The sequence below is a fragment of the Notothenia coriiceps genome, unplaced genomic scaffold, assembly GCF_000735185.1.
Source record: "Notothenia coriiceps isolate Sejong01 unplaced genomic scaffold, NC01 NC01_scaffold00037250, whole genome shotgun sequence".
In the NCBI taxonomy this organism is placed as follows: domain Eukaryota; kingdom Metazoa; phylum Chordata; class Actinopteri; order Perciformes; family Nototheniidae; genus Notothenia; species Notothenia coriiceps.
Genome location: NW_011369951.1, coordinates 16025475 through 16038178, shown reverse-complemented (window position 1 = coordinate 16038178; position 12704 = coordinate 16025475). Strand labels below are relative to the sequence as shown.

General features: G+C 42.5%; 1 protein-coding gene across 1 annotated transcript; it reads left to right on the top strand.

Annotated features, from left to right (window-relative positions):
- Positions 1-9719: 9719 nt before the first annotated feature.
- Positions 9720-11355, top strand: LOC104967376 (cadherin-like protein 26). The gene is made up of 4 exons (XM_010796785.1): positions 9720-9885; positions 10465-10647; positions 10806-11101; positions 11181-11355. The coding sequence occupies exons 1-4, from the start codon at positions 9763-9765 to the stop codon at positions 11353-11355; spliced, it is 777 nt and encodes a 258-aa protein (XP_010795087.1). The 5' UTR covers positions 9720-9762.
- Positions 11356-12704: the final 1349 nt, after the last annotated feature.

Below are 12704 nucleotides of genomic sequence, written 5' to 3'. Positions count from 1 at the left end.
TGCGTCAGACGTACTGGCCGGACATCCCATTCTGCCGGGACCAGCATACGTATCATTTATCCGAGTCGTCGGTCTGTGTGGAATCACGTTTCTATTTTATCGTCTATTGAATGTTTCCGTTCGGACGGCTCATTATGGGGTTTAGTCTTCTTCTTACTGCAGGTCGCCGAAGTAAACAGATAGGAGGGAGTCCTGATAAAGACACTACTTGCGCTAGATGATGCCTGTCAAGCTCCCCTGATTCTCAAGCCCCCTTGTTCATGGCCCCTGATTTATGCAACCACACTTTTCCGCGGATGGCCCATAGATGTTGGTGTCAACGGGGGGTTTTTTTGATATATAACAAACCTTGTCACTAATTTAAGACCTGATTAGTCGTCGATGAACGACGAGGCCTGCATAAATTCACACACCTGGTGTTAGTGCACTTCCCCCTGACAAAGTAAGTTTTGTTTTAACGATCGCGAGGGACCTCCTACCTGACCTCTCATAATGATGTCACGCAGATTTAATTACACTGTAATGACGAAGTGTTTTCTCCTCTGAACTATCGCCCATAAGTCCTCATTTATAAATGACTAAGAGAATGACGACCGGAACATTACTGAGTAATTTGAAAGGACATATTAATTCGCTAAGATAATGTGTTTTTTTGATAGTAACATTAGTGTTATAGGCATTTATTAAAGAATTATACCCGAGTACGAGGGTTTGGATGCGAAAGAAGACCTCAATTAAGAAGGCGGTCTTTCACAAAGGATCTTTCATAAAGGGTACATTGCTATCGGCTAGGTTTAGTGAGGACGATTGGGGCGAATGTCAATAAACTAATATAATATCATTATTATATAATAATTGGGTAAATAACTTTTGTTAAATACTTTTGTTAAGACTTAACCCGGTAATTTATAAGACCTCATTAGTTGACACACCCTAATCGCCTTGTTTAGTTAGTCCGACAGGTACCACCGACTTTGTAAAACCAAGTCTTACTTCCCACCTACAAGTACGAAGGTAATTTCACGTTAAGAACTTTGTTCGAGAGGTACTTGGGGACGGTCTTGCAAAAAACGTCCACCACGACGACACCCAAAGTGCCATCCCCCTGATGCAATATCCTTCTCGAAAGGAGTCACCGGCAAAGTACCGCACAGGGTCTGCCGTTTTTTTGCGCAACGAGGTGTAGGAAAGACAACAAGATCTCTACCTCGGTCATCTGCTGTGTGTACCCCGTCGCACTACGGCAATAACGATTAATAACCGGTTGATAACATTACAACGGACAGGAACCTGACACGATTTATTTTCTCTCTTGGTTTCGAATATGGTAGTATTCTCGACACGCCACACAGAAATGGCTTGTTGCGAGCATTTCAACCTCCAACCCCTGGACCGAAGCATCTTCGACGACCAACACAGAAGGCTCATTGCGTCGCAGGTGCTGCCACGCGTCGCATGCAACTTCGAACGGCCGTCCGCACCAGACTGTGAGCTGTTGTGGGTTAGGTACTTAGGAGGCGGGGCCTGTGTGGTCGTGCGCCAAACTTAACCGATCTCTACATTGACTGTATTACTAAACTAACCGACTGCGAAGGCAGCTTCGAACTTTCAAACTGAAAAGGAGTTGAAAACTTCGCTCGTGCCTCCGTTTGCTTCGCTGCCTTGGTGTTACGATCAAGGCCGTTTCGCACTGCAGTGTGGTAAAGCTTCATTTACCCTTCGTCGCAACTTCGAAGTGCGTGCGGCGGCACACCTGCCCGGCACTTAACGGTCTTCGCGGCTCTGGATGGAGTAGTGGAGGTGGCGAGGGACCAAAAAGAAAACACAAACGGTATTCTATCAGTGAGGAGGAGGCAACCACGCGACCCGATTACGACTTCGTTTCTTTACCGCCGGAAAGTGTTTCTGAAAAAACTCAAAACCGCCCCGCAAACGTTTAAGCGGGTCGTAGTCTTTAACAATCACACCGGCTGTGTGTGGGTCATTTTGGTATAGGAGGGGTCCTTTTCATATGGAGGAGATCGTCCCTGAAAGGAACCCCATTTTTCCAAAGCGTGCTTGATCCTGATCAAAGTCTAGGGTAAAAACAACACTTTGGTTTAGAGTGGGGGGATAGCTGGATCAAGCCCCCCCTTTTCACGGAGGCCACACTTTCGCCGGACGAACAACTAAACTTTGAATTAATAAGGATACGACACACCTGGGGCAGCGTGATGCCGTTATTGTTATTATTGCACTATTGTAATGTTGCCTGTCTTGACTGTGCTAAATAAAAGAGAGAACCAAAAGCTTATACCTCATAAGAGCTGTGCGTGTGTCTTTACCGAACAACGCTCGTAAACTTTGGAGTTGGGGACTGGCTTCAGTAGAAGCTGCTGGGTCGTGTCTTCCGAGTAACGCAGCGTCCACACGGCAGCGTACGTTGAAGCTTGCCGGCGCGGGCGTGTCTGACACTGAACCAACAACCAATCACATGAATCTCCCGCCCCGGACACACAAGCACGCGGTTTGATTGGCTAGAGATTGTACTGACATATGATTTGATTGGCTGACGCTTCCGTCGAAGCTTGAAAAGTTTGACTTTTCTCAACTTTTGAAGCGAGCAATGGAGGCAAAGCGAAGCGACGGAACCACAATGCAGTTCGGCAAAGCGTGACGTCACACCATTCGAAGTGAATGGGAAGCAGCGTTGAAGCTTCAACGCACGCCGCCGTGTGGACGGGCCGTGAATTGCCAGAAGCGCCGAGACCTCCTCATCACTCCACCGCTCCCCTGTTTCTTTTGTGTTGCCATAAGATAGTCTCTCTCCGTTGGTGCGCTGGGCTAATGTGAGTAAAGAAAATGGCGGCTTCACAAAGCTTTTTTGAGTTTTGCGGGGCGTTTGCAATTCGCCCAGCCAATCAGAAATTGTTAGTGTGGCCGACACACCCACTAACCATATCCTCCCCAGGAAAGTAGTACCTCTCTAGCAGGGACTTTCTGGGGGTAAAAAGGTTCGCACGAACTAGGGACTAGTTTCAGATCCTTTTTGTTGTGAAACCAAATCTCACCCCCCTATCGACCTAGTTCGGGGGGAAAAGTGCTCCGGTGTGAAAGCGGCTCTTGTTGATTTGAACTTAATTATTTTTTATGGATTAGATGAACGAGATAAAATATGCTAATTTGTGATATGTAGAGCTGTGTTACCTCTCATAGTATTTTTGATAAGCAAGGCGAACCATTTCTTTCAGTTGTCAGGAAGAATTCACCAAATGTTGTGGATGTCCAATCAGCCTTGTTGATAAATGATTGAAGCAATACATTTCTGAAGCTGAGTTCTCCGGCTTGCCGAGCGATGCTGGTAGTGTTTTCATGTACAAGTATGCATTATGCGAGATTCTGAGGCAGCCTTGCCTAGTCTAAAAAGGTGAGAAAAAAACATGATGAAAAAGCCTGCAGTTCCTCCTTGTATTTAGCTATATATCTGTCACTTCAAATGACGGCCCTGAAGAAAAGAAACACAGATTTTGCATCTAGCATCAACACAACAATTGACATGGACCTAAAAGGTCGCACATTTTCCCTTTAACGAATCCAACAGCTGTGTCAAGTGTGTAATGTGATTTACTCCCATATCCTACACACTGTTGCTGTCCATCTGAAATGCAGTTATCAGTGACACCCTGTTCTGTTTTCTGCTGTTGTAAGCAGCTGCTTTTCACCGTTAAATGACATCAGGTTATAAACTGCTCATGTGTTGGTTAACAAAGACCACAGACAACAGGGGATGCAGAAGAAGGTCACTTCGTGCTCCTATTCACACAGAGACGCATATATAATGTTTGCTACGCTCTGTGTGAAGCAAACAAGATAATTTTCACAGCTGTCCTTGTATGCCAGTTGTGACAGCAGAAGTTCAAAAGTCAAACAGAGGGAAAACAGGTTAACTGTGTGTTTTTTTAACATCCTCTTTTACACCTGTTGCTTACGGTCCCCTGCGGTGTGTGTGTGTTTGTGGCCACACATAGAGTCGAAAACATGCACACACAGTGATTTTATCTTGGCTTTCCGAGCTGAGACTGTGCTCAACAAAAAAAGGCAAGCAAAGAAAACTGGAAAAGCATCACACACGTAAAGAGTCAGACACTGAGCATCAGCACTTGTTACATAAGAGCTCCTTTTCCACACAGACAACTCCACAGCAGTCTGACAGAGTCAATGTCAAACCCTGCATGAGAGAGAAAATGGGTATAATTTGTGCATGACCACTCAGTTGCTATGTGTACAGCTGAAGTGGATCGATCTGTGTGTGTGTGTGTGTGTGTGTGTGTGTGTGTGTGTGTGTGTGTGTGTGTGTGTGTGTGTGTGTGTGTGTGTGTGTGTGTGTGTGTGTGTGTGTGTGACTGTTTCAGTTTGTGGTTGTGCGAGCCTCACTGAGAGAGGAAGCTCAGCTGTCAGTAGTTGTCAGGCGCTGGGCCTCTGCTTTTCTCTGTCTTTGCTGATCCTGTTGTAGTTATCCTAACCCCCCTCTCTCTTTCCTTTTTTCTCCTCTTTTTCACACCCCAACACTGACTGGCTGGGTCTGAGGTTGAGGTCGAGGCGCTGGTTTGTACAAGCATGTTGGCCAGAGATAAGGAAATGTGTCACAGGAACAACAAACCTCCCTCTGGGTTAAACATACTATGAATCAATCACATACAGCAAAGTATTGTCAGCCTTTGACCTAGCATCACACTTGGATTTAGCGCTAATCAATTACTCACATTTTGTACGGCGGCAGCGCTCAAGGCTATTATGTCAAACCAGTCTGTTAAGCTTGGGTGCACATGAATCGCGTATGAACAATAAGTAAATCAGACTCGGTATTCTCTTCAGCATGTCTCCGGTAAGTTTATTCACAGACTGACAACAGTCAACGTAGTGACGTCACATTAGGACGTACCTAGTCAACGTAGTGACGTCACATTAGGACGTACCTTCATACAAGAACAGAATAACAGTGCGACTGCTACCGTAGTACACAGACTAAGGGCGTCATCAAATAATAATACTTAACACCCCCACTCGCTCTTAGCTTACTGGGTTACCTGAGAACAAAACAAAATAAGGCTTCTTTTTCTTTTACCTTAACTATGTTAACTCTTTGCCCTTCTAGGTGCCAAACATATCCTGAGCAAACCTCTTTAGCTTTATTTTGGTGGCTGGTTTTGTCATCACATCAGCNTTCAAGAGACCATTGTTCATGTCACATTTAAAACCCAAATGCAAACATGGTGTATTTGTTACGTATCTTTCGTATTTTGGAAAACTGCACTTCCAGTTATTTTAACCCAAATCGCAATATTTATAAGATTTTATGAGAACAGGTCCTGCACTTCAGGGCTTGTGCAGGAAGTAAAAATACGAAATATAATACCTTTGAATGTGGATAGTCTTAATAACATTCCTAACACTTTTTTTGTATCTAACTCACAATCCAAGGAAACAACAACAATGGGGAGGTCATCAACAATGGACTCTTTCGACATGTCCTCGAGGGTCTTGATGCCAAGTCCCGCATGTCGTCCACGTCTTCAAACTCCTCCTCTGACAGCCAGAGTCTGGACGCCCATCGAGGAGAAATCTGTGAAGTCAGGTCAGATGATGAGAAAACACACACCAGCACAATCAAGCGGAGAGCCGTGCCTCCTGAGATGGAGAGAGTGAAGAGTCATACTCCATCAGCATCTTCGTAGGACGCGCCCTCTCCACCTGCAGCACCTAGATGACAGGCAGGTGGTGAAAAATGGACTTCTGGATGAGAGCCAATACAAGAGCCTCCACACACTGGCTCTTCTCACGGCTTTCAAGCTTTTCATTTGATTTATGAGTTGAAGGGTTGGGTTCTGTGTGTGTTTTCAAGACTGTAGATACTGGGATTTCTTATTAACCCTCAACTATTTCTATTCATGTTTTGGCATGTTGTAACGGATGTGATTTCTTGCCCTGTTGTTGACCTCACTGGACCTGTTGACGATGAATGATGACTCAAGCTACATTTGGCAAAACACCACCGTGTTCCTAATTATTAACAAAACAGTTCCTGGTTATTTGAAGGTGTTTCAGGAAAGGTAGTGATAAGTTTTCTTCTATGGAAACTTGATGACGCTACAACCACAACCTGTGAACCACAACCACAAACACACTGGCTATTATTTGTGTGAGACGTTACTATGTATGTTGAGTTATCATCGTTCAGACTTTGTTAGTATAGCACTTCTCATACTATTAAAATGTAGCGCAAAGTGCTTCACACTGTACAACAACCCTATCCCCCCTCTATGCACACACAAAGCAATTAATGGGTTTGTAATAATAAAGAAACTAAAAAATACCAGCATAAATGAATGTATTTTCTTTTTCTGAGAAAAAAGTATATTTTTCTGAAATCAGAATCTGAATCTTTTTTTCATGTGGCCCTAAACCTCTTCCGCATAGGATTTGAACCGGCGATCTAACAACTTAATACAGTCTTTTTATACATTTTCTTACAACTAAGATGTCCATACAGGTCTTTAAATTATTTAATTCATTCATTCCATAATTCATATTTGCACAGATAAAACACAAGACAACAGATCAATACATATATCTTGACTTATAGCCAGGCTGACTGCATAGTGACTGTATGACGCTGTTTCGGAAGTCCCGTCCCTGCAATAACTGTGATGAAAACCTCATGAGAAAACAGTGGAATGTAGAGGGTTGTAATTACATATTGACACACACACACACACACACACACACACACACACACACACACACACACACACACACACACACACACACACACACACACACACACACACACACACACACACACCAGTGATTGATACGTTCTCGCAGTGGGCGTTAAAAGAGGAGTGGGCAGGTTCTCGTACTCCTCAGAAAAGTCAGTCCTCAAACACTTGCAGGCGGCTGAACTGAACAAGCATCATGCTCTGCTTCTTCTTCTTGGTATGTAGCAACACCGGCTTTTCTGAATTTATTTCAATTTAATTACACTTGTTTTTTATCTTTGTATTGGAAATGAAAGTACGACACAATGTCATTTTGAGGCAGCATAATTTCCATTATTATCTATGGAAATCACTCGTTGTTAGTAAATATAATTGTTCATCACTCTGCTTTTCTACACATCTGCGTTCTGTGTTTCCGTGTCTTACAAGATGTAAAAAGTGTTTTTTATTGTCAAACATAATGTGCACAGTACAGTTTTCCATGTGATGTAGCTGCTTCTGTGGAACTGGTTCACCAAATATGCAGCAGAGGTTAATTTACAGGTTTACAGGAGGCATTAACTATGAGCTCCAACCTCAAAAAAATCTTACTTTGCATACTATCGTACATTGTGAGTACCCTGCACTTCAGGTTTGGTTGGCTCTTGGTCTTTCAGGTGTATCATTTGTCGAGCGCAGCATGCTCAGAGCTGCTGGGTCGTCACAGAAGGTCTTGGATCATCGACTCGTTCACCATAGAGGAGGGGCATCCCGGGCCCTTCCCTTATGTGCTGGGAAAGGTGAGAGACAGAAAATAAACCTTTTAGCCAACTTAAATGCCAAATTGTATTGATTTACAGACCCATTCATTCTAATAACTGCTTTTACGAATCTTACCATTGGTATGCAAAGCTCTAAGGACTTGCTTTAGTTTTTCATTGCTTCTAACCAAATGGTCATGTTTTTTCCTTGGACAAATACAAGTTTCAGGCTCCCCAAAGCCAAGCGTAAAGTGTCTGGTGATGTGTTTTAGATAACTATCGATCGGGACTATCGAGTGAAGTTTGATCTGTATGGGGAAGGAATGGACGAGGAGCCGAAGGGAGTCCTCACCATTGATAAAGAATCTGGCACCTTGTACGTCAACAGGGCCGTGGACTACGAGGAGAAGACAGTGCTGAAGGTTAGACATAGATATCAACATGAAGTAACAACTAGTCAACCACTTTCTTATAAATCACCTAAAAAGGCCTACACACTGATAAGGGATGCACAGTCTGTCATAATTACTGGTATTCAAAAGACCAAACACACTCTGTATTGCTCAGACTAGTATTAGATAATGTGTCTAATTAAGCGATTAGTTTGAATTCACTTTTTTTAAACATCTGTTTTGTTTATGTTTCGTCTCTGCTGCTGTTTTATAGTCAAATCAGACCAAAATCAAAGCATAATGTAATCAGCGGAAGCTTTTTTACCAGCAATTAGAATTTGGAAAGGAAAAGTTAGGTGTTTTTTTTTAATGAGCTTGTATGAGGAACAAAAAGAAAGGCACACCTAAAGAATTCTGTTCAGAGGATAGTTATACTTACAATATTTTCAGCGCTTCTGACAGCTATTTCTGATAAGAACCTAAACCTTTCTTTATATAACAGTTTCAATTGACCAAAACTGTAATTTTACCATAACGAACACAGGGGTTGCTGGTCAAACTAAATGGGTCGTTACTGTGTTTTGTGAGGTAAAAAAGGAATTAAAAAAGGCAAAGAACGATATAACAGCTTCAGGAGAGAGCTGGCTGACAGTAATGGAAATATTTCAAATATACTGTACTGATATAGAGTGATATAGCCATAGAATAAACATAGATATCAACATTCAACCCCACTTCAAGACATCAATTCCATCCCTTTAATGTATGTATTGTAAATTACATTTTCAAAACTTAATTTTGTTTTGAATTTTGGATATGTAGGAAGTTATGTTATTGTTATCTTGTATGAAATCAAGTTGAAAATACACAACGCAAAGATAATACACACATTTTTAGGATCTTTACCTGCAATTCAGTTGAGATTATCATGATTTATGTCGAGTTGAGATTATCATGTTTTATGTCATATCACACCTTTTTACAGTTGAATCAAATGCTTTCTTTACATTATGACTAATGTTGAGTCCCATCTTTCAATCTGTAGCTTAGATTTGAGGTAATGAAGACAGATACGTCGATTGACACCAAATTAGGAGTTGAAATTGGAATATCAGACATCAACGACAACCCACCTCGATTTCAGAGGGATCTGTTTGAAATCAGCGTTGATGAGGACGCAACACAAGGTAGAGGATATAGTAAAGATGTGATATGCCTTTTCTTGTTTCCTCACAATATCTGGTAAGTACATCCCTTTCTTTGCTTTGTCATTTCCCAACAGGCTCCCATGTTCAGACTATGGTAGCCTACGACAAAGACGAGAGAGGGACGCCAAACTCAACGTTCCACTATGAAATTAAGTCTGTGTCTCCAAACCATCCGGACACTGAGTTCACTATTGATTCTCAGTCTGGGACAATGTCCTTCAAAGGGTGTTTGGATCATGAGGCAAGTGTCTGTACATTCTTTGCTGTAAGTTCGTTTATTGCAGCAGTTCTTGTTCTGCAGGGTCTTCACTGGATGGTACAACGTGACACATGATACAGTATATAGGCAGAGTGTACAGAATGTGCTGTTTTTCTGTTTACAGTCTGAAAACATTTAAGTTATGTTTGAAAACACAGCTGTTGTATGTGAAGCAGAGTGAGTTGACCTTCTTTAAAATCTGAAGATGATTTGATATATATATACAAATAGTTTAGCTGCACCCTAACACCTTTAGCTCACTATTGATTGTGCTGATAATGCCACTTTTTGATAATACAATTACCATTAAAGAAGAGAAATGGACCCTGACTGGATGGTAGCCCAGTTCTGTATTTTATAAATCTAATCATATCTTTTTGATTTGCTTGTGTTGAGGTGGCTGAGATGTTCACAGTGGTGGTGGAGGCCAAGGACCACGGTGACGTAGTCAGTCTGTCCAGCTCAAGCACTCTTATCATCCACGTCCAGGACGGCAACAACCACCTCCCAGCCTTCAGCGGACAAACAGTGAGCATCTTTTCTTTATTTGTTGACATAACAATGATTACACATTAACACACAGTTCTTGGTGCTTCACACACACATGCATATGATGATGCTGATGTCCATTCATGTTAGACATGGCATGTTGGTGTTGCCATTTAAAAATAGAATTATGTTTAGATCTGAAATGAATATAAGAAATTCTACAATGATTGATATAAGGGAAAACGTTTGTTTTGTATGTATACAAAGTTGAGGAAGGTTAAGAAACTGAAAAAGAAACAATTACAATTGTCAATGGCAACTTACATTTTTGTTTTAAACATAGTTGGAATGAAAGAGAAAAACAACCAGAGAAACAAAGGATACAAACAAGTGATAAGAAATATTAAAATAGGTTATAAGGAATAAATACAACTGATTCAACTCACATTAAAAAAACACATGTTAACTAATTTACTTTACACTTTAAATAAGCCATTCCAGCTCTGTTAGCAATAAACAACAGTATAATCCACGCTCATCGACTCCAATATGGGAAAGAAATAGATGCTCTATCAGATTCCTTTCCCTTGACCTCTGCCCTTTTGAATCACACAACAGGGCTCTGGGAAAGTAAAAGAACATGAAATCGGTACATCTCCTCTGCGGCTGCATACGACAGACAAAGACACGCCAAACAGCGCGGCATGGAGAGCTAGATACACCATTCAGGGCGACGAGGGAGCGCACTTCAAAATAGAAACAGACCCGGACACCAACGATGGGATCCTGACGGTTGTAAAAGTAAGAGCTGCTCAGCTGCATACTTTACATTACAGTGACACGTCTGTAGTCTGGTGTGTAATTAGGTGTAATGTGTATTATTACTGTACCTTTACGTCAGCCATGTTTGTCCTTGTGTGTCTATAATGACAATGTATTGTATGTATTGTATGATTCAGCCGTTAGACTTTGAGGAGGAGGTCCTGAGGGAGTTGACCATCTCAGTGGAAAATGAGGCGCCATATTTCACCTGTAAAGTGAAGGAGAGGCCGCCATCGGGCCTCTGGAAAGTTGAAACCAGTAAAGGTGACGTTCCTCCGCCGGACACTGTAAAAGTTAGCATTGAAGTGGAGGATGTCAACGACCCCCCGGTGTTCAGTGTGAGTGTGAAAGAGGTCGCGTTGGAGGAAAACGCACCCATCGGGACGTGGGTGGAGAAAGTGAACGCCGTGGATCCTGACTCAAGAGATTTTGTGTAAGTGGGAAGTTCGATCCAACATGTTTTAGCTTATCTGGGAGCTGTTTCACTAAAGCAAGTCGTATATTTTCCACAGGTACAAGGTAGGAAGCGATCCTGCTGGCTGGGTGATGGTGGATCCTCACACAGGAGACATCACGACAGTCGGGACACCAGATAGAGAATCTCCTCATGTCAGCGACGGCTTCTACACCATCTTACTGCATGCCTTGGATGATGGTAAAACTCAAATTGATGCTGACTGGCACTGACACAAACCGTATTTAAATGAACAAATATATGTTTGATTTAAATCCTCACTGCTTTGTGACCCTATTTGTGTCTCTGGGGCTGGCTTTAGTGACCCCTGGCTTTTCACTCAATCTGTGAAATATCTAAATGGATTTTGAACCCAATTTGGGACTGACCTTTATGTTTCCCAGATTATTCACCCTGGAAACTTCGGTGATCACATGAGGTACACATTTGTAGTTTTTCATGAAATTTGACACACATTCAAGCCTCACCTCAGGATAACTGTAGCACCACCATCAGGTCACCAATTCTATTCGTCCAATATGTTAGTTTTCTGCCCAAATACCAGCTATACCCAACCTTTGTTATTCTTTGTGTTTATGAAAGTGAGCAAGCACACACCCTACTTCTGGGATGTGGTTAAATAGTCAAGATTCTTATGTATTTTATTCTCCCTTGACCTTAATGGCAGATGTCATTAGGTCAAGTGAAGGCGTGAAGTAAAATCCAAATGATCGTTCACAAGGCTATGAATTATACAACAGCAGATGTGATGTCAAGGCATGGAATTATGGGACGACATTATCTTTTTCATTTCTGTAAAGGACGGTCGAGAGTACCCTATGTTTGAGGAGATAAGAAAAAGGAAAGAATTACAGTACCTTTCTTCAGCATTGGAGAATTAGACCAGGTCATTGCTTAGATGCTTCATGGTCATGTCACGGTAACCTTCCAAAGAAAAAATTGCTTTTTTCGATCAGAGGCTCAGGAATCTGAAATCAAAGCAGTTCAATGTTATTCAGACATTATTCATTTCGTTATTTGCACCCATGCTTTTCCATACTGGTCAAAAATCATCTTCAGTGAAAAAGGTCAATTAGCAAATGTTTTCATTCTAACCTGCAAATCTAAGACATTGAAAATGGTTTGATTTGAACAAAGAAAAGACCTGTCTATGCTGCCCCATAACGCCTCGTTGGAGATTTCTCTTTTTCTTCCCGGGTACAGTGACGTACCCATACCCAAATGGACCCATTGGTCCAAATGGACCAATCCGTGGAGCTCCTCAGACACACACACTCTTGCGCCGCGTTTGGGGATGCAGGTGCTAGTGGAGCCTCGCAGATGGGGGTGCTGCAGCCCCCTCTGCATCCCCCCTTCCCGCGTCCATTCGCGATGTCTTGCTGTCTCGCAGACCCCACGCAGCAACCAGGAAATGAACTCAGCTCACACTGTCCGCTCCTCGCAGCAGCTAGCCGCGCAACGTCCCGCCAACACGGCACCCAGACCCCACGCAGCATTCTCATCTGTTTGTCCTTACTGGTGTCATGTTCAGGTTGCTAACGCCATTGTAACACATAAACAC